The sequence below is a fragment of the Protopterus annectens genome, chromosome 10.part0 (genome assembly GCF_019279795.1).
Source record: "Protopterus annectens isolate FY-2018-M chromosome 10.part0, PAN1.0, whole genome shotgun sequence".
Lineage (NCBI taxonomy): Eukaryota > Metazoa > Chordata > Ceratodontiformes > Protopteridae > Protopterus > Protopterus annectens.
Window position 1 is genome coordinate 1,174,870,078 of NC_056744.1, and position 25,041 is coordinate 1,174,895,118.

A 25,041-nucleotide genomic window follows, 5' to 3' on the forward strand; every position below is an offset into this window, starting at 1 on the left:
CCCCGGACAGAATACATAGTTTGAAGATGCATGTCCTGTATGTTCTTCAGGTCCATGTTCTGACAGCAGAAGCAGTTCTAAGAGCATTGGGGTCAATGTCGGCCAATATCAACCTGTTACCTTTAGCACACCTTCATATGCCCTTCATATGCAAATTCTCCAGTGGACCCTTTGGTCCAGTGGTCTTTGTTAGATCTTCCTTTGTCTCATCCCATTCAACTTTCCCAAGTGTGCAGGGACTCTCTTCAGTGGTGGACTCAGTCCTTGGACCTACTGAAGGGACTTCCTTTTCTTCCAGCCTTTCCCAAAGCCACGGCGACCACGAACGCCTCCCAGCTAGAGTGGGGGGGGGTGTTGCTCAGAAAGGACAGTTGAAGGCACGTGGTCCCCACCCAAGACTAGTTTGCATATCAGCGTCTTGGAGATGAGGGTGGTTCTTCTTGCATTGCAGGCCCTTCATGCTCATCTTACTCTAGGAACAATCGCAGTTCAGACGGGACAGTATGTCAGTGGTCTGGTATGTCAACAAACAAGGAGGAACCAGATCTTATCCCCTCTGTCATGAATCCATGAGAGTGTGGGAATGGGGGATCTCTACTGGCCATTTCTGGTGGCAGCGCACATTCCGGGATGGTCCAACATTCAAGTGGATAAGCTCAGCAGATCCATTCTGATGCCTTACAAGTGGTCTCTGAATCCTTCACCAGCAGAACAGATCTTTCAAAAGTGTGGTCATCCTTGCTGTGATCTCTCTGCATCTCCTTCCAACCCAAAATGCAGCGAGATGTTTATCGTGTTTCACTGTTGCAGTCATCACTGTTGGGTTCTCCCCTGCCGGCAGGCAGTCCTCAGTCAGCCAGAATCCCAAAGTCTGGGTCCGGCGTCGGCTGCTCAGCCATGCTCCCTGACGTCAGAGCGCCAGGAGTACAAAACTGGCAGCCGACGCCATGTTCTCCACTCTTTCTTGCCGTGTGGTGAAAGCAGTTCGCAAGTGCCGGTCGGCTGACTCCTGACAATTTTTTCTTACGCACTTCAGTCCGAAGACTTTCTTCTCCTTTTCAAAGCTAAGTACCCCGTTGGGGAAACTTTTTTCTTGCTCCAGTCCGATGTCAGAAAAAGTTAATAATTGTATTTCATGTGGGAAGCAAATACCTCATAAGGATTTTCATTCTTACTGTATTCCTTGCTTAGGCCCTGACCACGACGTAGCTAGTTGTCGGTTTTGTGCTAGATTTAATCAACGTACGATTAAACGAAGGTACGATTTTGCATTTCATTACTTCGGTAGGCGATTTAATTACAAAATGTCGTCAGACACGCTTCCGACTACCGGAGTTCACAAACGACACAAGGATAAAGACAGGCCTCCGAGGTCCAAAACAGATGATGTTGAACAAGCAGAGCCAGCTTCAGGTTCGGCCGTCGTCAGTGAGGCGCTTTTGCAGCCCCTGTCGTCGGCCATTTTGGAACCGATGACCAAAACGGACTCCCACAAGGAGCCAACTAGGCCTTTGAATATTTCAGTTGCAGGACCTTCGGACAATGCTCCTTCAGATGGGTCCGGAGCCGCTGTGCAGGTACAGGCTTCCGAGGGGGGTTTCAGGCCTACACAGCTTCTGATAAAGGCAAAGCCAAAGACAAAGGCAAAGACTCCTTCCAAATCAAAGACTACAGCCCAGGCCTCTTCTGATCCGGGACCCAAGTCTCAGAAACAGTTACTTAAGATGGCGGAGGACTTACTTACTATGATTAGGGGTTCACATCCTCCTCCAGATAAAAGGCCAAGACAGGAATTGCATTATGATTCTTCTGATCAGGCTTCTGTTTCTTCAGTGTCTTCTTCTGACCAGAATTATTCTTTCCCTCCTTATGAGGATTCTGATGCTGAGGAATCAATTCCTTCAGCTTCTCAACTTACTATGATTAGGGGTTCACATCCTCCTCCAGATAAAAGGCCAAGACAGGAATTGCATTATGATTCTTCTGATCAGGCTTCTGTTTCTTCAGTGTCTTCTTCTGACCAGAATTATTCTTTCCCTCCTTATGAGGATTCTGATGCTGAGGAATCAATTCCTTCAGCTTCTCCCCCTGAGGATTTTTCCTTTGGGGAAACTTTACATGAAATGAGGGAACATTCTCACTGGGAAGGACAGGAGTACTCTGAATCTAAGAAAAGACTTAGGGATTTTCTTCTTCTTCCCCAGCATAGACCCCTGGCTATCCCTCCTATTTTGGATATTGTGGGTGATGCCTTTTCTGAGGCTAACTTAACTCCCGACTCTCTTCCTCCAGCTCCTGTTAAGCCAGACAGATATTATAGGGTTCCTGATTCCCACCAGTTTTTATCTTCTCCGGTTAAGGATGATTTGGTGGCGGTTCACAAGTCTTCCACTAGAAAGGTGTATTGTAGCAAATGGAAACATTTCTTTTTATGGGCCTGACAGCATGCCTTGGATCCTTTCATAGCTCCACTGTCTGCAGTATTAGACTTTCTGGCGGGAATTTTTCATCAAGGGGCCAGTTTCTCCACAGTAAAAGTTCAATTGGCTGCCATTTCTAATTTTCATGTGGGGGAAAACATGTCTTTAGCTTCTTCAAAACTTTGTAAGTCCTTTCTTAAGGGTACTTTTCTACTTAGACCTCCAGTTAAGGATCCCACTCCTCCCTGGGACCTTCTCCTTGTGCTCCAGGCATTAGTCTCCTCACCTATTGAACCAGCTGCTTTGGTAGATTTACAGTATCTATCTTGGAAGAATGCTTTTTTGGTGGCCATTACTTCTGCCAAGAGAGTGTCGGAACTTCAAGCCCTTTCCATCAAATCTCCATATATGATTTTTCATAAGGATAGAGTTTCATTGCGCATTAAGCCTTCCTTCCTTCCCAAAGTAGCGTCAGTGGCAAATATTAACCAGACTAATAATCTAGCATTTTTTTTCCCGAATTTTTAAAATAAAGAGGAATATAAACTTCACTTGCTGGATGTTCATAGGCAATTGAGATTTTACATGCATAGGACTAAGCATTTCTTAAAGCGGATCAATTGTTTTTCTTACTCAAGACCTTTCCTAGGGAAACCAATTTCTAAAGTGATGATTGCTCATTGGATTTTCCAATGCATTATTCGAGCATATGCTTCTAGAGGAATTTCCCTTCCGGGTCAGGTAAAAGCGCATTCTACCAGGTCTTATGTCTACTTCAGCTGCCTTTTGGTCTAGAGTGTCACTGGATGGTATTTGTTCTGCAGCTACACGGTCCTCATCTCATACCTTCATTTTGTGTTACAAGCTGGATATTGTGTCAAGGAGCAGGACATCCTTTGTTCCCACGGTGCTCCAGAAAATCCTTCCATGGGGGCCTCCCAAGTGTTTGGTAGCTGGGGACTCTGTCCCATAGGTTGAAGATCAAATGAAGTCAACTACTTCAGATAAAGAAGTTATGTACTCACCATAACGTTCCATCTGAGTAGTTGCACTTCATTTGTCTTCAGCCTTTCCCCCCTCCTTCCCCCGACCTTGTCACCTTGGTACTGCCAACATAAAAGTATGATCACCCTAGAATTGCCCATGGTCAATCTGGGAGTTTAGTGTTTTTTTCGGGTTGCCAGTAAGGATTGGGTCTAGTTGAATTGAGTATGTGTTATGTCTTTAGCAGCAAACTCTATCTGAAGGGAGGAAGGAGATGGGACATTATGGGTAAGGGGAGGAGCTGGGAACTCGGATCAGTAGCTGGAAAGTGCGGCCGTGTCAGATCCAATTTGGATCCAAAACCCACAGGTTGAAGACAAATGAAGTACAACTACTCAGATGGAAAGTTATGGTGAGTACATAGCTTCTTTTTTATTAATACTTTTCTTGTTCTGGAAAGTTAGTTTAAAGCTAGGTGCTTGTTATTTTAACACACTGTCACAAGACTATATTGTACTTCTAAATGAGTTGTCTGATTTTCTTGTCGGCTTTAAAGTAATTGAAAAACATTTTTCTGTGGAGAAATTGTTTATTTTACTTTTTGGGGCTTCTAGTGTTTTAAAGTGCTTTTTATTGTATTTTTATGTTGGTGACGTTTAAAGGCTTATGTTTTACCAGCTTTTACTGTCTGCTTTCCCTAAAAAGAGGCACCATTTCCAGCTTGTCCATAGAACAAACTGCTGGTCCTACTATCTTCCAGCCACAAAAAAAAAGGTTAAGCAGTCTTTGCCACCTCAACAGGCTAGCAATTTATCTCAGTTGCAGTTGGCTGACTATTGTGACCATTTGATGTACCTCCGACCACTAATCTTTTACCCCGAATCCATCTGGTGTAGTACTTAACAGCCATGTCTTATGTGGCTGTTGAGGTCCCCTCAGTGAGCAAGGGAGAGGCATGTTGCCCATGGGAGAGGGAAGGTGGAAGTATTCCCTGTTTTGTTAGAATGTTGTGCCCATCCATGGGGAAGCTGATGCCAATAATAACTCTGTTGACTCATTTTATTCTGTCAAAAAAAAAAAAAAAACAGAAAATTCCTCAAATTTCTTTGAATATGAGTAGTTTACTGGGTCTTGCTCAATGTTTAATTCAGGCTATTGATCATTGTTATAGGTAGTTTCTAGTAAAAGAAAGAGTGATACCTCTTTTCCTGATGAGAGTTCAAGATTCTGAATCTGGACGGAAAGATGAAGAGAAAATATAGGGTTTTCTCCTAAGATTTCTGATTCATATTCAGAGGAGAGCTCAGTTTCGTGATTCTCCCTGTGGGATTTTCTCTTTCTCTGAGATTTTCAGTGTGTGCCAGCGTTTTCAGTGGGAGAACACGGAGGTTTCTCAGTCCCTCAGAAAATACTGTGAGCTGTTATGCAAGGGATTTCCAGAACCTTCATCAATTCCTTCATTTTTGTTAGCTTTGAAGGGTGGCTAGGCGTGTGTGGGTTTATGTGTGTGTGTTACTGCCTGCATTTTTTCCTGATAGTCAGCTGACCCTAAAAAGTCAGATAGGATGTATAAAGTTCCTCAGTCTTTTCACTTTTTATGTACTTTTCCTATACCTAACCCAGCAGCTATAGCTTTAGTTAATCCTAATGCTAAGCATTTAGTTAATTTTAATCCTACTCTCTGTAGTAAGATGTGAAAATAAGTATGGGGAAAAGTGTATGGTTCTGCAACTTTGATTTTCCGAATTTTGAATTGTCAGGCTTGTATGTTAAAAGTTTTTTCTAATTGTGACAGTCGAAGGAATGTTTTATTTGCAGTTTCTTCTTCTGGGGAAATATCTGCTTTAAATAATTTAGTTTCTTCAGTTGCACAATTTATTAGTCGTCGTTTGTAATGTGTGTATTGACTCTGTTGGTACTGCTTCCAGGGCTATGGCCACCGTTACTGTTTTAAGGATGTTTACCTAGCTGCATTCTCAGAACCTACAAGATTATGTGAAAAGTAAGATTTTAAATTCTGCTGTGAATAGAGATTTATATTTTGGTCCCTCTGCTGCAGAGGTGATCAAAAAGTGTGGAGGAGGAGGCAAGCCGATCCAGGAAATCTAAGATTTTTCAGACGTCCTTTTTTAAATTGTCCAAGGGATATTCTTTCTCCTTATCCAGTTTTGGTTAAAAAAAAAAAAAAAAAAACAAAGAAAAAAAAATAGAATAAGCAGCCTCAACAGATTTTGGGTAAACCAATGTTTAATAAGAAATAGCAAGCGGGTTCCAAAAAGAAGTCTTTAAACCTCCCAAAACCAACACATCTGAATGACTGTTCATGAGATCCTGTGACCCCTTCGACTCTGGACTCTTTTCTTTTCCAGAGAGTCTGACTCTCCATTTCACTCTTTGGCCACAGATTGTTTCAGACAGATGGGTTCTTAAGATAATTTTATCAAGGTTACAGATAGCAATGGGAGGAAATCCCTTCTTTACAGGGGACCATTCCTCATCATCCTGATCATACTGTCTTGTTTCCACCTGTTCTTCATCATGTGCTGTCCAAGGAATCATAGAATCAGTTCTGCCTTCCCAATGGGAGAAAGGGTTTTATTCAAGGGTGTTCCTAGTGCCAAAGGAAGAAAATACTTGTACAATAGTTCTGGATCTTTCTTTCCTAAATTGTAGTGCACAAATTCAAAATGTCACTTCACACCCTGCTACCTCTTATTCCTCTTTCAAGTTTCTGCTAACACTAGACTCAGAAGATGCTTATCACATCCCTGTTCATCCAGACTTCAGATGTGTCTCATTACATCTGAGTGATGCCACCAGGTGGATCTACAGTTAACTCCTACTGATGCCTCTAGGTGTCAAATATTGCTTGTTCATATTTGCATCAATAATTCCAAAACCATGCTATGTACAAGGTTTTAAACTATTTCATCTTAAAGCTTACACAATGGCAAACTCAACTGCATTAATATTTGACCTCTGTCTAGTGCAGATAGATATTAACTGTTGCTTTTATGATATTAATTAGTATAGATATAATTTTCACATTTTTCTAAATATCTCAACAACTAAGTAACACAGAACTCCTTAGCCTCATATGAAAGCTCTTAGATGAATAAAATGCTGACAGTATGTGTGTAACTCGAGTGGCTGCTCAGATGTTGTAAGTTGTTTCCAAAAATTACAAATGTAATGGTTACTGTTTACTGTGACAAAATTCTTGTTTAAGATCTACAACCTAAAGAATGATACCACTATAAAATAGTTTTTGCTGAAGTTTCTTATTTATACTACCTTCATAATACCTATAGTTCCAAAGATATGAATATTTGTTTGAAATGTGAGGACATCATTAGATTTTTTCCGGCCATTGGAAGTTATAGTGCAAACTTCCTGAGCTGCATTGCAGTGAATGTTTTTTGTGTGTCTGGATCACATTATCAGTTCTCTGCCTTACTCTTTGAACTATTCACTGACCAAGTGTGTTCGCAAAGTATCTTGCTGTGATTGTAGCTCATTGCAGGCTACAGGGTATCTGCATTTTCCATATTAAGACAACTTGCTTATCTTTGCAGAATCTTTTACAAAGTGTCAGGAATTGCTTTCTCTTGGATAAGATTTCTTGCACAAACTGGAATTCCAAGAGAACATTCCAGTCTTTCATGACTCCTTCACACAGGATATTGATGTTCTTCGTGTTTCACTGTTGCAGTCATTACATTTGGGTTATCTGCTTGCAGTAGCCCTCAGTCGGCCTGATTAACAAAGTCTTGGGTCCTGCGTCGGTTGCTGTCCCTTCTTCCATGATGTCAGGTTGTCAGGGGTATAAAACAAGCAGCCGATGCCATTACATCAGTCTTTCTTGCCGTGTGGTGCCCGAAACAGAAGCAGGTCATAAGTGCCAGTCGGCCGACTCCAGAAATTTTTGTTTTCTAGTTTCAGAACCGAAGTCTTCAACTAAAGCCAAGTACCCCGGTGGGGAAACTTTTTCTTGCTCCTTACCAATGTCAGTAAAAGTTAATAATTGCATTACTTGTGGAAAGCAAATACCTCACAAAGATTTACATTTGTACTGTATTCTTTGCCTAGGCCCCGACCACGACATACCTTGCTGTCGGTTTTGTGCTTTATTTAATCAGCACACTATCCATCATCGGTATATATTTTTGCCTCTCGGTTTAATTATCCAGAAATGTCGTCAGTTAGCCACCCGACTAATGGGATAAAAACAAAACGCAAAGATAAAGACAGAGACAGGCCGCAGAGGTCCAAAACTGCAGACGACGCTTCTCCTAAGCCAGTCGCCAGTTTGCCGGTACTCAGTGAGACGCTTTCGCAGCCCCTGATACCGTTACTTCTGATTCGCAGGCCTCTACTGAGACCCATTTGGAGTCCGGTATGCCACGAGATGCTTCAACTATGGAACCTGCGGATATCTTTACCTTGGATGGGTCCGGAACCGCTGTGCAGGCACCGGCTTCTGAGGGTGCATTCAGGCCTACGGACTTGCATATTAAACTGACGCCTCCTTCTTCATTTAGGCCTAAATCTCGAACCATGCATAAAAAATCGACGCCCAGGCTGCATGCTCAGGCCTCTATGCCTAAAAAATAAATAAGAATGGCTGAAGATCTTATAACTCTAATCAGGGGAAGCCAGCCTCCCCATTCTAAGAGAACTAGGACTGAAGTTGTTTATGAATCTTCTGACCAGGATTCTGATTTTTCTGATTATTCTGATGATCTGGATTTGCCCTTATCTACGTATGAGGGTTCTGATGCAGAGGACTCTATTCCCTCTGCTTCCCCTCCAGAGGATTTTTCTTTTGGTGAAACATTGCATACTGTAAGGGAGCATTTCCACTGGGAAAGCCAGGAGTTTTCTGATTCAAAAAAGAGGCTTAGGGATTTCTTACTCCTGCCTCAGCATAGGCCTTTAACTATTCCTCCTCTACTAGACATTGTTGATGCTTTCTCTGAATCTAGTTTGGCCCCTGATTCTTTGCCTCCTGCTCCCAGAAAACCTGACCGATATTACAGGGTTCCTGATTCATACAAGTTCCTTTTTAAAAATCCTATTGCAGATCCGGAGACTATTTCACAGGGACCCAAGGGCATTAAGCCTTCTACTGCTAAAAATCCTACCCCTTCTGATAGAGATTCCAGGGCGCTGGATAGATGGAGTAAGAAAGTTTACACTTCTGCAGCCTTGGCCATTAGGGCTTTAAACTGCCAGTTTCATATGTTAAAGTATTAGCAACATGTTATTGGATTGCTTAAACAGAAAATGATGATGAGTCCTGACTGTGCGGAAAATAAAGAATTACAGGATTTAATGCATTCTGCTGAATGGGTTGGAAACACACTTTGCAATGTGGATTTGATTCCTTAGAGGCCTCTTGCAGGGCTGCTGTTACTGGGTCTGTGCTCAGAAGGCATGCTTGGCTTAAGGAGCAATCTTTGCCTGATCATGTTAAAGCTAAACTGTTGGATGCCCCCTTAAATCAGGACTGCCTGTTTGGCAACAAGGCTGAGGAAGTTCTTAAAAAGATAGAAGATAAAGCTAGATCTATGCAAACTGTTAAAGATTTCTTACAAGTTCAGCCTCCTAGATTTAGTAGGCGCTGGCCCTCTAAGAATTGGTCCTTTCCAGCCCCTTCCAGGTCTTCTCAAGCCAAACCCAGACACAGCACATACCCCAGGTTTCAGTCCCAGGGGACACACAAGACTAAGCAGTGGGGATTTCCACACCCAAATCAGGGAGTAGTAAGACTGCCCCTATGGAAAACCACCTCAATGACTTGCTTTTAAAACTTTCAAGCACTTCCCAACTGAATGCTGCTTTAGGCGGAAAGATTGGTCTGCAGGCCAAAAACTGGGAACTCATTACCCAGGACAAATGGGTTTTAAATATAGTGTCCCAAGGGTACAGATTTCACTTCCACACCTTACCAACACCAAGCGGGTGGCCAGATCTACCCCCAAATCAGTGGGCAGAGGCCCAAAATCAAGTACTCTCTCTCTCTCTCTCTCTCTCTCAAGTAAGGGGGTAGTCAATTGGTACCAGAAGAGGAAAAAGGACAAGGTTTGTATTCAAGACTTTTTCTGGTACCCAGAAAAGGCAATACATGGCATCCTATCCTGGACCTTTCTACTCTAAATTCCAAAATTCAAGATGCTGACTCTTCACCAGCTGCTTCCTGTGCTAGGCAAAGATGCATGGTTGGCAACACTAGACTTAAAAGAAGCATACCTGCACATCATCCCCATCAGGGAGTCTTGCAGAAGATATTTATGCTTCAAAGCAGGCTACATGCACTACCAGTTCTCTGCACTGCCCTTTGGCTTATCTACTGCATCCAGGGTATTCACAATGTGCCTAGCTCCAGTCATTGCATTTTGCAGGCAAAGAAATATTCAAATATACCCACACCTGGACGATTGTCTAATTCAGGCAGAAAGCCAGGACATACTTTTGAATCATCTGGTCTTTGTTCAAAGGGTGCTGACTTGTCTGGGGTACACCATAAATGAAAAGAAATCACAACTGGTACAATATGTCAACAAATTATATTCCTGGGAGCAAACTTGAATACAGCAACTTCCCAGATGGCTTTCCTCACACCAGAGAAAAGGATTAATTTGACAGCCTACTTCAAACTAGTGGCCGCAAAAACCCTGCTATCTGCAAGGCAAATACTACAAGCCTTTGGGGTTCATGGCCTCCTGCATTCTTCTAATTCCATATGCAAGGCTGAATATGAGGAAACTGCAATGGTATCTCAAAAGCCTATGGTGTCAACATTCACAGGATCTAGAAACAATGATTCCTATCATACCTTGCCTACGCCTAGAGTTCCTTTGGTGGGCAGAGGCCTGCCACCAAAACAGGGGACTACCATTCACACTACCCCCTGCCGCCCAAACCTTAACAGACTATGCATGGGGTGGCTCACCTGGCAGGGAAGTGCATTCAGGGCAAATGGAACCCAAGTCAAATGCACCTACACATAAATCAAAAGGAAATGTTAGCTGTACAGAATGCCCTGACAGCGTTCAAGGACCACATCCTTCCAGGACAATTAATGGTAAAGACTGACAACACCACGGTCATGTGGTACATAAACAAGCAGTGGGGTACACACTCTTACCCCCTCTGTACACTAGCCATGGCATTGTGGAACACAGCCTTGAGCTACCAAGTGAATCTACAAGCTCAATTCCTACCAGGAAAACTAAATACACTGGCAGATGGACTAAGCAAAAACCTCATGGACCCACATGAGTGGAAACTGGAACCAAAGATTTTCAACATGTTGACAAGCAAATGGGGGATCCCAGATATAGACCTGTTTGCCTCCCCCCAGAACCATCAATTGGACAAATTTTGCACAAGGATTCCCCACAAACTAGCTTGGAAAGTGGATGCTCTATCCTTCAGCTGGAAAAACCTATCAGTTTATGCCTTTCCTCCTGTGCCTCTGCTCTCCAAGTTACTACTAAAGATCAAACAGGACAAGCCAAGGATAATTTTAATTGCACCAGACTGGCCACGCCAACACTGGTACCCCCTCCTGCGCAGTGTGTCACACTTGGCCCCATGGCATCTGCGCCAGACTTCTTCCCTGTTGTCTCAGCAGGAGAACCAGATTCTGCACCCTCAGCTACAAACCCTGAACCTAGCAGCCTGGCTAATTACCTAATTTCTCATTTACCACCCCTTAGTAAATCAGTGATAGATATCATTTTAGAGGCTAGGAGGCCTAGTACTAGAAAATCTTATGCTAAAAACTGGAAGAGACTCTGTGCCTGGAACCAATCTCAAGGGATGAACACAGCAGTGCCCAATTTACCTCAGATTTTACAATACTTAACTGAGATGCTTCACAAGGGCCTGTCTTTTTCCTCCATCAAAATTCACGCCTCAGTCATTTCAGCCCATTATAACACAGAACCTCCCCTCTTCTCTCATCCACTGCTCAAGCAGTTCCTCAGAGGGGCCAAAAATTTAAGGCCACCGAGGAGAGCTCCAACTCCAGCCTGGGACCTTAACTTTGTCTTGGCGAAACTCGCTCTTCCTCCTTTCGAGCCAGCTGCTACTGCAGATTTAAAACTCCTTTCCTGGAAAACAGCTTTCCTTTTAGCAATCACTTCTGCAAGAAGGGTACCTGAATTACAGGCCCTTATGGTAGTGGAGCCTTTCATCATCTTTCATGCGGACAGGGTGTTTCTCAGAACAAATTCCTCCTTCATGCCCAAGGTGGTATCCAGTGTAGCTCTCAATCAGTCCATTCATTTTCCTACCTTCTTTCCTAACCCACAGAACAAAGGGGAACAGATACTGCACTCCTGAGATGTGCACAGACAACTTAGATTCTACTTGGACAGGACTAAACCTCAAAGGAAATCTGAACAACTGCTGGTGGCATTTGCTGCAGGGACAGAGGGGAAAGCTATTTCAGAGCAAACCATTTCAAAATGGATAGGCCACTGCATTCATTTCTGCTGTAAGCACCATGGAAAACCTATCCCACAGGGCATCAGACCCCATTCAACCAGGCCTTCATCTACCTCTACAGCCTACAAGGGACATCCTAAAAGCTGCTACCTGGAGTTCTGTACATACTTTCACCAAGCATTATCATTTGCCAATTTTCTCTAAATCCAGAGCTGGTTTTGCCACTGCAGTCTTGCAGGGCCTTATAGCTGGTCCTAATTATATTTAAATTCCTCCTCCCAACCTTAGCTTTGGGAATCTACCCAAGTGTAATGACTGCAACAGTGAAACACGAAGAACATAGTACAGTTATGTACACTTACCATAAATGTAGATGTTCGAGTGTATTCACTGTTGCAGTCCTGGTTACCCTCCCTCTAGCCCCTTTCTTCTTTTGGCTATACCTCTACTCTCACTTACTATGCTCAAAAAGCTTTTCGGTGTATTTGCTTTTTTGTTGGAGGTATATCCTTGTATTATAGATTTAATTGCTTCCTATTAGGCGGGCATCTGATATTTGGGGCAAGAAAAACTGATGTAATGATGTCGGCTGCATGTTTTATACCTCTGATGACCTGACGTCATGGAAGAAGGGACAGCAACCGACGCAGGGCCTAAGACTTTGTTAATCAGGCCGACTGAGGGCTACTGCAAGCAGATAACCCAAATATAGTGACTGCAACAATGAATACACTTGAACATCTACATTTATGGTAAGTGTGCACAACTGTACTTTCTTGGGTTTTCAATTAAACACCTAATTTCAAAGAGCTTTTCTTTCACAGTAGGAAAAACAGGTGTTTATCTAGATCTATTTCTAAGGTGTTCCACTCTGACATCTGTAAGTGTGAGGAATACCTCAGGATTTTCAGTCTCATTGCATCTATAATTCTCATGATACCCCTGACAAGACTCCACATGAGAAAGATGCAGTGGTATCTGAAATCTCTTTGGTACCGGCATTGACACCCCTTATCTTTTCAGATCCCAGTGCTGAGGTTTGTCAGAAGAGAAATATTTTGGTGGAGACAACATATATCTTTAAATCCAGATTTTGCCTTTTCCCTCCCTGTTCCAAAGCAGTCCGTCATCACAGATGCTTCAAACTTTGTTTGTGAACAGTTTTGTATGGGATGACAGTGCAGGGCCTGTGGAAAACCAAGGACAGATGCAAGCACATAAATATCAGGGAGATGCATGGCCTGATCATCTCACTCAACTCTCTGAACCATCTTTGGTCCCCCAGGACCTCTTCAAGTGGTTATAAACAATACCATAGTCATGTGTTACATCAACAAGCAAGGGGATCCAGGAGGTACTCCCATTTCCAGACTAGCCATGTTAGTTTTGGATATAGCTTCACAGCACAGTCTCACTCTGCAGGTACCCTGCATTCCGTTTGAGCACAACTGTGTGGCAGACAAGCTGAACAGGACCAGGGTAGACCCTCAAAAATGTAAACTAGATCAGGGGGTTTTCCAAGCTATGATCAGGTGTGGGGAATTTCTCAACTAGACCTCTTTGCCTCCTCTCTGAACAGTCAACTGGCAAATTCTGTTCCAGGACTCCATGCAAGAAGGCCTGGAAGACGAGATTCCTTTATTTTTCCTGTAGACAGGAATGTTCCTGTATGCCTTTCCACTAATACCCAATGTACGTCTGAAGATTCAGAAGGAATCCCTCAGGATCATTGTAGTGACTCCCTTATGGCCCAGGAAAAAGTGCTTCTCCCTTCTTTTGGAAATATCTAGGGGCACCTACTACAAGCATCCTTGCAGACATGAGCTACTCACACAAGACCATGGGTATTTGATACACCCCATCATCAATCATATTCAGTTGACTGCCTGGTTGATCGGGTCTTAATTTCTTTTAGGTACCGGTTTTCTAAGGTCATGGACAGGTGCTAATGGAGACGCAAAAGCCTGGTACTAGAAAATCATATTTTTTATTTTTTTACTAAAGAAATCATATACTCTGATATTGTCAGTTTTTTTCATCTTGTCCTCACAGATGGGCCATGGATCCAATCCTTGGATCCCGACACTCTGCTATTACTAAACTCATGACAACCAGAGAAGCTCTTGGACACTCCCCTTACCCACAGTGCATCTGTACATGTACTCTTAGATCTCGTTTGCCACTTTGCGAAAGACGTGGTTATCCTTAGAGCTCTTGGATCATCAGGTAATATTTCTTTAATTATTGCCTTTTTCTTTGCTCTTTTTCAACTTTGTGCCTTATTGTTCTCTCTCCCCTTATTAGTAAACTTTCCCCGTGTTCATTTCATAACCACTTTATTAGGTGACTTATCTGCCTCTCTCTCTCTCTGTCTGTCTCTCTCCTTGCCGTATAAGCATTGTTTTTCTAGTCAGCACAGTTATTTCCCCTTCCTTCACCATTTTTTAGTAGTCTTAGCTATTGTTAGTAGTTTCTCCCTTACCTTTTTTTAGGTAGTCTTAAGTACTATTGCTAGTAGTTTTTCCCCTTAAAAAAAACAAAAAAACTTTCTACTATCTTGTTCCTTCTTTATCTTGTAGTCATGTCAGAAAAACATAAGCCTGCTGGCTTCAAAAAATGCTCCAAATGTGGGCATAAAATCCCACTCAGTGATTCTCATGACCTAATGCGTGTATTGCTTAGGTCCTCTTCATCTGTAGAACTGCTGTATTTGTCATTCGTTCAACCACTGTGCTTTGGTTGAAAGAAGAAACAAGCTAATCTTGAAACGGATGCTTCCCTGTTCTTTTGAAGAAGCCATTTCTGCTCCACCAGTTAAGCCAGTTTCTAAGTTGAAGTTAGCTCATTCCAGCCCTGCTTCTTCTCTGACCATCAGATCTGGTGATAAGGGAAAGAAAAGACCTTCTTCCTCTCCATTGCAGTCATCTGAGCCGAAGACTAAGATTTTTAAACATGCTGATAAAAGACCAGCATGGGCTTCTGTTAGATCAGCTCTGGTATCTTCGGTTTCAGAGTCATCTGTTAAAATGGACCAGATCTGTTGGTATCTGATCCAAAAAAAGAGTGCTTTTAAGCCAGTGACCTCTCTCCCTTGGACCAGGTACTCTCTTAGCTATGACCCTGTACTTTCCAGAGTACCATTCCCCCTTTTTATCCAGGCCAAGATCACCGTGTGGTGGTGGTTCTCGTTCTAGTAGGAGCCTTACTGAGGATGACATGGAGCACTTGGTGCAGAAGATTTTGTGGGTGCAGGGTATAACTAATTCACCCTCGGCCACGACCCATTTGGCTCTGGGGCTTCTTGAGACCACTCCTTTCCCTCTGGATCCTCCTCTGACTTTGGAATAAGTTTTGGTGGCCTTGGATTCAGTGTGGCCAGTGCCCTTTAGGCCAGATCCCAGAACATCATATTTGGATCCAGCCTTGGCTCTGAGTTCTGCTTTCTCGGAATCTGAGAGCTCCTGCACCAGTAGTGGCCCTCGTAGTCCTAGACAGCATTAGACATCCAGGTTATCAGACCGTTGATGCATCTTGGGGCCTCTGTGCTGGTGAGCCCGGGTCAGGCTTCTACCCAGGGTAAGCTGTCTCCAGGGCTGGAAGAGGCTTCGACTCAAAAGCATGTCTTCTGGGGGTCCAGAGTCTCTCTCACCCAGGAGCCTTTGGGGCCCTGGAGAAGGGTGATAGCTGCCTCTGCAACAAAAAAGGTACCTCCCTCTTTGGATCCTCAGTCCTGTCTGGATGCCCTGCATGCCTGTTCCGACCACTGCACTCAACTGGGACAGCAGGACCTCAAGCTCCAGGATACCCAACTTGGGTCCCCCTTTCTCTTCTGAAACCTCTCCAGAGTCTCCCACTGAGGAAGTTCCTGGGAAGAGATTTTGTAAGAGGAAACATCTGGATTCCACTGAGGAGTCTGCCCCTGAAGACCGGAACCTTGATGAAGCCAAATGGTCTCTGCAGTCACCTCCTGAGGACGTGTCCTTTGGGGAGATGCTGAAACAGGTAGCTGGCAGTCCAGTAACCCTTCTGCTGATGAGTCTGTGTAGTTGGCAGCTTTTGGTTCTCACCTATCTTCCTCCTGGGTTACTCCATCCACCAATGAGCTCATAAATTAGATCTCTTTGCAGGTGCAGGAGACCCCAGACTCCATAGAGCGTATTCCCTGGAGACCAAACTAAATAATTGCAGCTCCATAAGATAAAGCCTTCTGGACCAAAGGTATTGCAGTAGATGCTATGGTCATGGCAGCAGTAACTAAAAAGGAACTCTCAAAGGAGAGTTCTACCATCCATCCTCCTAATAAAGATTCCAGGAAGATGAATAGGTGTGGGAAGCATGCTTTATCTTCAGCGATATATGGCTTGTGATCGCCGAACTGTCTTTCCCATTTTACAAGATTGCAAAGGGATCTGATTAAGGAGCTCACAGATACCCTAGAAGTAGTAGTAGCTAAGGGGGTATAACAAAAGGTATCTTCACAGCTAGCAACCCTACATTCTACAGCTAACTCTTCCATAAGGCTTATTGCTCACATGGCCGAAGGAAGGAGTAGGGCAGCGGGTTTGGGCATCGCTATGAGGAAGCATGCCTGGATGTGTCTGTGTGACTTTGCGGAACCCTTTCAGTCTTCCTTTGTCAACGCCCCATTCGATGGTTCTTCTCTTTTTGGACCAAAAGTTAAAGATGCCCTTTCCAGGTTTGAAAAGGAAGGTAAAACTCTCTTTGCCGTGGGCATACTTTTTTCCGCCTCACAAAGACCTTACTTTAAAGGTCAAAGAGAAGGTGGAAAGATGTGGTTCAAATAATCTCAGAGTTTGTACCAGGACACACATGGAGATTTTTCCCCCCGGGGCAGAGGGGGAAATAATAATAATGGAAGAAGCTGCCCTCGTGGCAGAGGAGGCCTTCAGAACCAGGACTTCTAGGAACTCTTTCTGGAGACCCCCCCCCCCCAGCACTTCTGAAAGGAGGCCTGATTGCCCAACTCTGGAGGCAATCGGGGGTTGACTGTCCCTGCACTGGAGAGCCTGGCAAACCATAACTTCCGATTTGTGGGTGCAGAGGATAATATCTAGAGTCTCACACATTCCCTTCAATCAACCCCCTCCCCTTATCAAAAGAATCCCAGATGTCTCACCCAGTCAAAAGGAGCAAGCAGTTATTCGGGTTGAAAAACTGCTAGAAAAAGAGTCATCCAAAAGGTCCCCCCAGACCAGAGAGGATTCGGAACTTACTCAAGATTCTTTTTGGTTCCAAAGAAGACAGGGGGCTGGAGACCTGTTTTGGATCTCAGCAAGCTAAACAAGTCAGTTTGACGCAGCGAGTTCTCAATGGTCATAGTTCAGTCCATTCTTCAGTTTTTGGAAAAGGACGATTGGATGTGCTCAGTGGATCTTCAGGACACGTGCTACCATATAAAGATGGACAGGTGCTCCAGAAGATATCTACACTTCCAGTTGGGAGCAAGTCATTTCCAATTTAGAGCTCTGCCTTTTGGTCTCACCACAGCCCCCAGGGTGTTCACCAAATGTATGGCAGTGGTTGCGGCTCATCTGAGACAACAAGGATTCCTGGTGTTTCCTTATTTAGAGCACTGGCTCATCTCTGCCCCAACCACTTATCTACTGTTAAACGCATGGGACTCCGTTCTTCACCTTTGTGCACAATTGGGGGTCACAGTAAACTAGCAAAAATCTCATCTGGAATCTGTACATACCTTGGAGTTCATTGGAGTTGATTTTGACACTACTCAGATGATTGCCAAACTTCCACCATCAAGAGCATTTATGACCAGACGACAAATAGGTTGCTTCGAAATCGAAAGGTGGCCACGTGTCACGTTCAAGGGTTAGGGTCAGTGGCTGCGGCTATAGCACTAATCCCATTAGCCAGATTCCACACGAGTTCTTCAGTAGCTTCTGGCTGTCCAATGTTCGATTCTTCATCAGTCCATATCCCACCAGATTCTGATAACCAATGCCTGCAAGAGATCCTGTTGTGGTGGATGCACTTAGACCATTTGTTACAAGGCCGACTATTTGTTCTCACACAACTGCAGACCACGGTGACTACAGATGCCTCCCAACTTAGGCTACTGCAGCAGTGATTAGTATGAGGAAAATGTTACAGTTGTAAGCAAACTTAACATTAACAGTAGATGTTTGAATGATCAGTGCTGCAGTTGCCACTACCTTCCTCCATCTCCATTTTTTTTGTTTGTGTGTTTTTTATTCCAGGGTGTGGGCATGTGTTTTTCTTTTCCTAGTAATGTTCTCCTAGGGCTTAATCCTCCCCTCTCAGTCGGTATGAATTCTCTGAAGGACTTGGCACCCAAACCTGATTTTTAGTCAGCTCAAGCCATCTAATGGTTTGGATGCGAGGAAGGTGCCGTGACAATTTAGAAGCTAGATAGCTGTTGTATTTTATGCAGGATAGTACTCATATTGTTTAGACAATCGCATCAGTGGTAATTTGAATATCTTCCATTATTGTAAGTTTACTTACACTGCTGCACTTGCTTCTTTTGAGCAAGGCCAAGGGGAATTACCACAAGCTTCTTCACAGCATGGACTTATACAAGACAGGGGTTGTTTGATACAACCCATCTCGCATTTTCATCACTTGAGTGCCTGAATGATACAGATCTGTGAGACCTTTAATGGAGCTTTTGTCTCAGGATGTGCAGTAGGTATTAAGGGAGGAAAATAAACGTTCTACTAGAAAATCATGCATGGGTGTGTGGAATAGATTTTCTAGTTGGTGCCATTCCTAGAACCAGGCCCATTTAAGGCCTTAACACTTCCGGTTCTCTAGTGTTTGGTAAATTATTGTCCTTTGGCCTTTCTTGCTCTTATATCAAGATTCAAAACATTGTCATACCTGTTGTCTACCCTGAGACCAACCTTTTCTATTCTTTGGCAAGTGAAACAGTTTTTGTAAAGAAGTTTTACTTGTCCACCTACCTAAATCACTGGTGGCTTCCTCTTAGGATTTTAATATGTAATAATAATATGTGTGTGTGTGTGTGTGTGTGTGTGTGTGTGTGTGTGTGTGTGTGTGTGTGTGTGTGTGTGTGTGTGTGTGTATGTGTCCTTTAAACCTGCTCATCCAACTGCTTCACAAGCTTTTATGTTAAGTTACTCGCATCTCATTTGCCTGAAGAATATGGTTACATTTAGGGCAGATCATTCCTACATGCCTAAGGTCTATTCAGACTTTTTGTAGCTAGGCTGTTCATCTCCCTGTGACTGTCCCTACTCTGGCCAGTAATCAAGGAGCCTGAATCCTCACCACTGACACCTGTGAAGGACAGCCACTAGGAACAAAAATGGGTACACACAGTACTTTCAGATGCAGCTCTCTGCACCAAGCACAATTTCCCTTAAGAGCACACAAGAAGTACCCTCCAGACCTGGAGATGGACTGTCTGTCTCTCTGCAGGCCCCAAATAAGACTCCAGACTGACCACTTTGGAGCTCTGTGTCCCTGTTCCAAGTAGCTAACACACTTACTTGGATATTTGATTTTCACACACACACATAGGAAAGACTGGCACATATTTACCAGGTGTGGCCCCCATACCCAGACTATAAGGTAATTACACTGCCACCAGTCAGCTGCTCTAAGGCTCTTAACAACAGTAGCCAGGTATACTGAGTAAAATTAATACTAATACAAATGGTAGAGTTTGACCAATGCAGCAAAGTTTTTAAGAGTGTTCACAGTGTCACTAAAATAAGTATAAGTACTCTTAAGATGTTAAAAGGATTCTCTAAAAGACCAGCAACAATGAAAGGTATAAAAATATTTAATAATAAATAAAGTACATGACAATACTGAATATCTAGTTACAATAAACACCAGAGTTTCAGTCATAGGAGATATAAAAAAATAACACAGCTGGATAGATTCACAAAGATGCAGAAAAACAATACTTAACTAATTTCACTATATTTTTCTGACTGACTAAAGAATTACTGTTACCTAGTTAGGTTACTTACTACAGCAAGGCAAGATGATGAGTGTTGAGTTGCTTAATACAGCAAGGCAAGATGAGTGAGGTTGGTTGAGGTTTCTGTGAGAGCGCTTTCCTGTCAGGTTCCAAAGATGAAAGTGCTGCTGTGAGAGTTCCATCATACCTCTCACTAATATCTAAAAAAGCCTCTCAGTGCTGGTTATAGAATTACATCACATCTGGTCACCTGACTCTGATACAGTACACACCCAGAGCTTTGCCAAGATCAGTTGCAGCATTTGAAAGCTATAAAACAATTTCAAAAACTTCCACCCTTCCAGGGTAGCAATTAGTTCACCCCTAAGGACAATACTGTAAGATTCCTAGTCCTGTTTTTTTCCCAGACATTTTTGCCTCTAGCTGCAATCAGACCTGTAAGATAAAATCTCTTATGACTAAACCAACCCATTTAATTTTTAACCTATTTTTCAAAATTAGCTGGACTGAGATTAACCTCTTCCCTTCCAGAATTTTCTGTTAAAACATGTACATTTAATCAGTTATAATAATAATAATAATACTGTCTGACATACATGTATATCTCTCTTCTGTCCAGCAGAACCCACTGTTGATGCATTTTTAACACAAGCAAATTTACAAATATATTTTTAACACAAACATCTGTACAAATCAGTGTGATAGTCAGATGACATAAAACTCTCTACAAACCTCTAACTAGCCATGCTGGTATATGTTACAAATGCACTGCCCTACTCTCCCGGGCACAGGTAACAGTACCTCATATCATCACACTCCCTATTTTTGTTTTGTTTACCAATCATTAAAGTAAAGGAGAAAGAGTTTTTATTTGCACTGGATGTCATTTGGCAACTCAGATACTGCAATGACAGGATTAAAACCTTCATGAGTGTTTATTATTACATGTTTGTCTCATGTAAATATAACTAGTGTCTAATCAGACAATTTGTAAATTTTTGTCTCATGCTACTATGTGTTAGTCTTCTCACAGTAACAAATCACTACAAAGGAAAGGTAGGGCCTACTCTTCCAGTGTTATAGCTACTTTCTGTGACCTATTACAATAGTGTGGACTGTAGAAAATTTCTACAAACAATAACTTGGTATTCTGCACTTATCCTTTCCAAGCTCCCAGATTGGATTTTTTTTCTATAGGCCCAGTGCAGGCTTATTAGGACTTTTCTCTTGTGGGTACCCTGATGCTAACTCATCTGCCTCATTTGTTGTCCTAAGCTCTGGTACTCTTCCTGTATAGCTTATGGCTACTGTAGCAGTTATCTAATGATTCTATTAGTTGTGTAAGCTTACATTAACAGTAGATGTTTGATTTGATCACTACTGAAGTAGCCATTCATTCCGTTATTCCCCCCACCACCTTTTTTTTTGCCAGGGTGTGGAATTTTTGTTAATACATATCCCATTTGTCAGGGCTCTAGCCTCCTCCTGAGACAAGAAAGCTCTCAACTTTTGACTCCCTAGCCACTAGAATTATCCTCTTCCCTCATTCTGGGCGGGGGTTCTGGTATATAGGAGGTGACCTAAAGCTTTAGAAGTTGGCTGGTGGATCCAGTCCTTGACAGGACATCTCATATAGCTTAAGGCTACTGCAGTAGTGAGCTGTTAGAACATGTGCTGTTTTGTTAAGTTTACTTACACAGTTGTACTTTCATGATGCAAGTAAATGACTCAATTTTTTTTTCTAATCTCAGTTTTAGCTAAAATCAGTAAAAAAAATGTGCCGTTAATGTATTTATTTGTTTTAGGTGGAAGAAGAGATTAAATCTGGGCTAATGAATATTGGCATTGGAGCAATTGTTGACCAAGAAATGAAAGAAAAGATACGTTTTGTAAGTATTTGTGCAGAGCATAGCTTGAGAACTTTGATCTTTTATTCCTTTAAATATTTGCATGATTAACTGTAAATAATGCAACTTAACAGAAGGAGAATGTTGAACAGATTTTTTTAATGTTTACTGTGAAGAATTCATGACTGAAGTTTAGCTGAAAGCTAGAAGTTAACTCATTTAATCCTTGTTGGTGTTGTCCAACATGTATTTGGTAGAATGCAGGTGTTTTCTGTTGGGAATATGGTTGCTAATCCTATTACTGTTGCAGCATAATGACATATTGTGGAAATAAAACAATCTGTAGAGGTACATCAGTTTATACCATTGTAGAAACTACTTAAAGTGACCCATCATGCCTTTCACTTGCATGTAAACTTTTAAACTGCAACTGTTATTGGTCATTCAGCAAATGGCAGTACACGTGCATTGACAGTAGCAGTCATGTGCATCTAGAAGGTAACAGTGTCATCTTCTGGGAGGGTCACTGTAAGAATAAATCATTACATTTTGTTTTTTTCATCTTCAACATCCACCTTCACTGACAAATTTTTTTCTGCAAGTAATGGCTTTCTTTTTATAAGAGTAAGTAGCACAGGTCTCATGCCAGCCAGATCACTGATGTAGCTGATATAATGCTTCTACATATCTCCCACATTTTTATTCACTTGTGTAAGTTGCATACAGTGTTTCTGAAAAATCGGAGTAAATAGTCATGCCAGAGAAAATGCATCTGCTTAGTACCTTGTGATAAAAAATGTCCTTTTGTACAATTGATAATAATTTGAAAATACCAACAAAATACAGGATTTGTTTGTAATAGGCATATAGATCTTTAAAAATGCTTAAGTGCCTGATCTAGTTCATCCCAGAGCCCAGTACAAAATATTGTGAACACTGCTAAGTTTATTAATGGAGGAGCAACTAAAGACATTAGGGGAAAAGTTAAAAAAAAAAAAAAAATCTCTAAATAAATAAAACTCAAAGTGGTGAGAAGAAGGGCACTGTGTAGAAGAGGTCCGAATATTTTTGTTAATCTTTATAGTATGTAAAATTTATAACATATAGCATATAAAAATGTCAGCAGACATTTGGAGGCTGTGTATTTTCTTGTTGAGGAGCTTCTGTGGTCTCCTCAACTGCTGCAGTGTCTGGTGAGGTACATGCAAAAGGGAGCATTGTGCTCTGTTAGTGTCTGATGAGGGTTGAGTCTAGTGGTGCTACAATTGCCTCATTCATGTACACAGACAACCTTCTTCTCCTTCCACCAAACACTAATACATGCGAGAGATGCAGTTATGCTGCCAAACTGGAGGCTAAGCTCTGTCAACCCAAGACTGGACCAGGCAGTCAAGACAAGAAGGGAATTACTTGCATCACACAACCAGTCTCACATAGACCTATGAAACCAGCACCGGCAAATAACTCACATAAATACATGAAAACATACTCGGAGGCTCTAAATAAAAATCTGCAAAAGCAACAGAGACCTCCAAAGCAGACATCCAAGCAACCTCCACTCCCCAACACAAACCATGAAACACATACTTCACAAAACCAGTGTGCCACACAATCACAGCCCTTAAGGCAAAATAAAATACTAGTAATAGGTGACTCTATAGTCAGGCACACTGACGTCCCACTCACTAGGCTAAACAAGGAGAAGGTTACTGTTAGCTGCCTGTCGGGTGCTAGGATCCACCGCATAACACAAGCACTCAGGTCACTCCAGAACAAGTACAAATATGACTCTGTCATTGTCCATGTTGGTGTGAATGACCTGAGCTGGACTACATGAAAAGAGACATGGAGGAGCTCTCTGATCACATAGCCTGGGCCGGTATGACCCTGACCTTGAGTAGCATCCTGCCCTCACCAAGAATGATACCACGGTATAGAGAAAAAATGATCAATTTCAATAATTGGCTAAACTTCTGGTGTCATTCAAAGGGGATCCAGTGTCTGTCAGCCTGGGATGACATGCTCGACAAGCCACGCCGCTTCGCTAGAGACGGCTTGCACCTGTCACCCTTAGGCTTTCAAATACTGGCCAAGGCTCTTGCCACCCCCATAGTGCCTTTTTTAGGCAAGGCTGAAAAGACAAACCCACCGCCGTAAATAGCACAAGTAACAAAACACGCAGGGTAATGCTACTCATTGCCAGAAATCTAAACCTCAAAATGCACGCACTCGAGGCACTCCTCAGTATGGAGAAAATTGATATATGTGCAGTAACAGAAACGTGGTTTAAGACTCCAGAGAGCACCCCAGCACTACCAGGCTACAACTCATACCATACATTTTGGCCACAAAACCTTGACCGAAATACAAAAGGCGGGGGAGTATCCATATTCATCAAGGATACCCACACCTCCAGGTTAGTGGCACAGCACGATGCTTCAAAGATCATCCACGTGCAACTAACAAGAGGCAAAACTGCTAATTAAAATTATAGCTTGCTACAGATCACCCACCATGTCCCAGGACCCCCACTCCACATTCCTGGAAACATAAAAGTCCTATCAAACACCCTGATATTGGGTGATTTCAATTACCCAAACGTTAACTGGGAGAACTACTCAAGTACAAACTTCCTTGCCCAACATTTCCTAGAATTTATAAACTCAAACACCCTGGTTCAACTGGTCAACACCCCCACCAGAGGTGACAACATATTGGACCAGGTCATTACCAACATGGGCGACTGGTGTTCCACACTGGAGGTCAACCCCTTGCTGGTTAGATCTGACTATAAACTAATCACTCTGGATATCCACATTTCGCCACCACCCCCGGTCAAAGAAACCACCGTGAAAAACTTTTCAAAAGCAAACTTCACATTACTTAAGACCAAGGTGAGAAGTTTCAAAGCCCCCATGCTAAAGGATAATGCTGTCCAAGCTGCAAAATCCTTTACTAATGCACTCTATAGGCACCTACAAGAATACATGGATCGTGCTATCCCAAACAAAACCAAGACTCACTCCTCCAAGAAAAGGAAGCCAGTCTGGTGGACCCCTGCCGTAAACAAGCTGTACAATAGAAGGAGGAAACTAGTGCAGAAAAGAGTAAAATCCCAAGAAGGGAAGACATCCCTGATCAGTATTAGCAAGAAACTACGATCCCTCATAAAATCATCCAAGGCTAGCTTCGAAAGAAAAATTGCCATGGACTCCAAAGATAACTACAAGGCATTCTTTAGCTATGTCAAGAATCTAAGTGGCAATTCTCAGATCTGCTCATAGTGCAGAATGGTACAAAATACACTGAACCGACCGATATAGCCAACATCTTGGCAGACAGGTTCAATGCAAACTTCACCCCCACCCCCAAAAGGGCCCAT

The 25,041-nt window shown here is 42.7% G+C and overlaps 1 protein-coding gene across 1 annotated transcript in view; it reads left to right on the top strand.

The window, feature by feature from the left end:
* The window catches only part of TDRD5 (tudor domain containing 5), a 2,447,201-nt gene that overhangs the window by 1,367,549 nt on the left and 1,054,611 nt on the right, over positions 1-25,041 (top strand). The window contains exon 5 of the mRNA XM_044085919.1: positions 21,618-21,701. Coding sequence (XP_043941854.1) covers positions 21,618-21,701 — 84 coding nt within the window. The remainder of the gene's footprint in view (positions 1-21,617; positions 21,702-25,041) is intronic.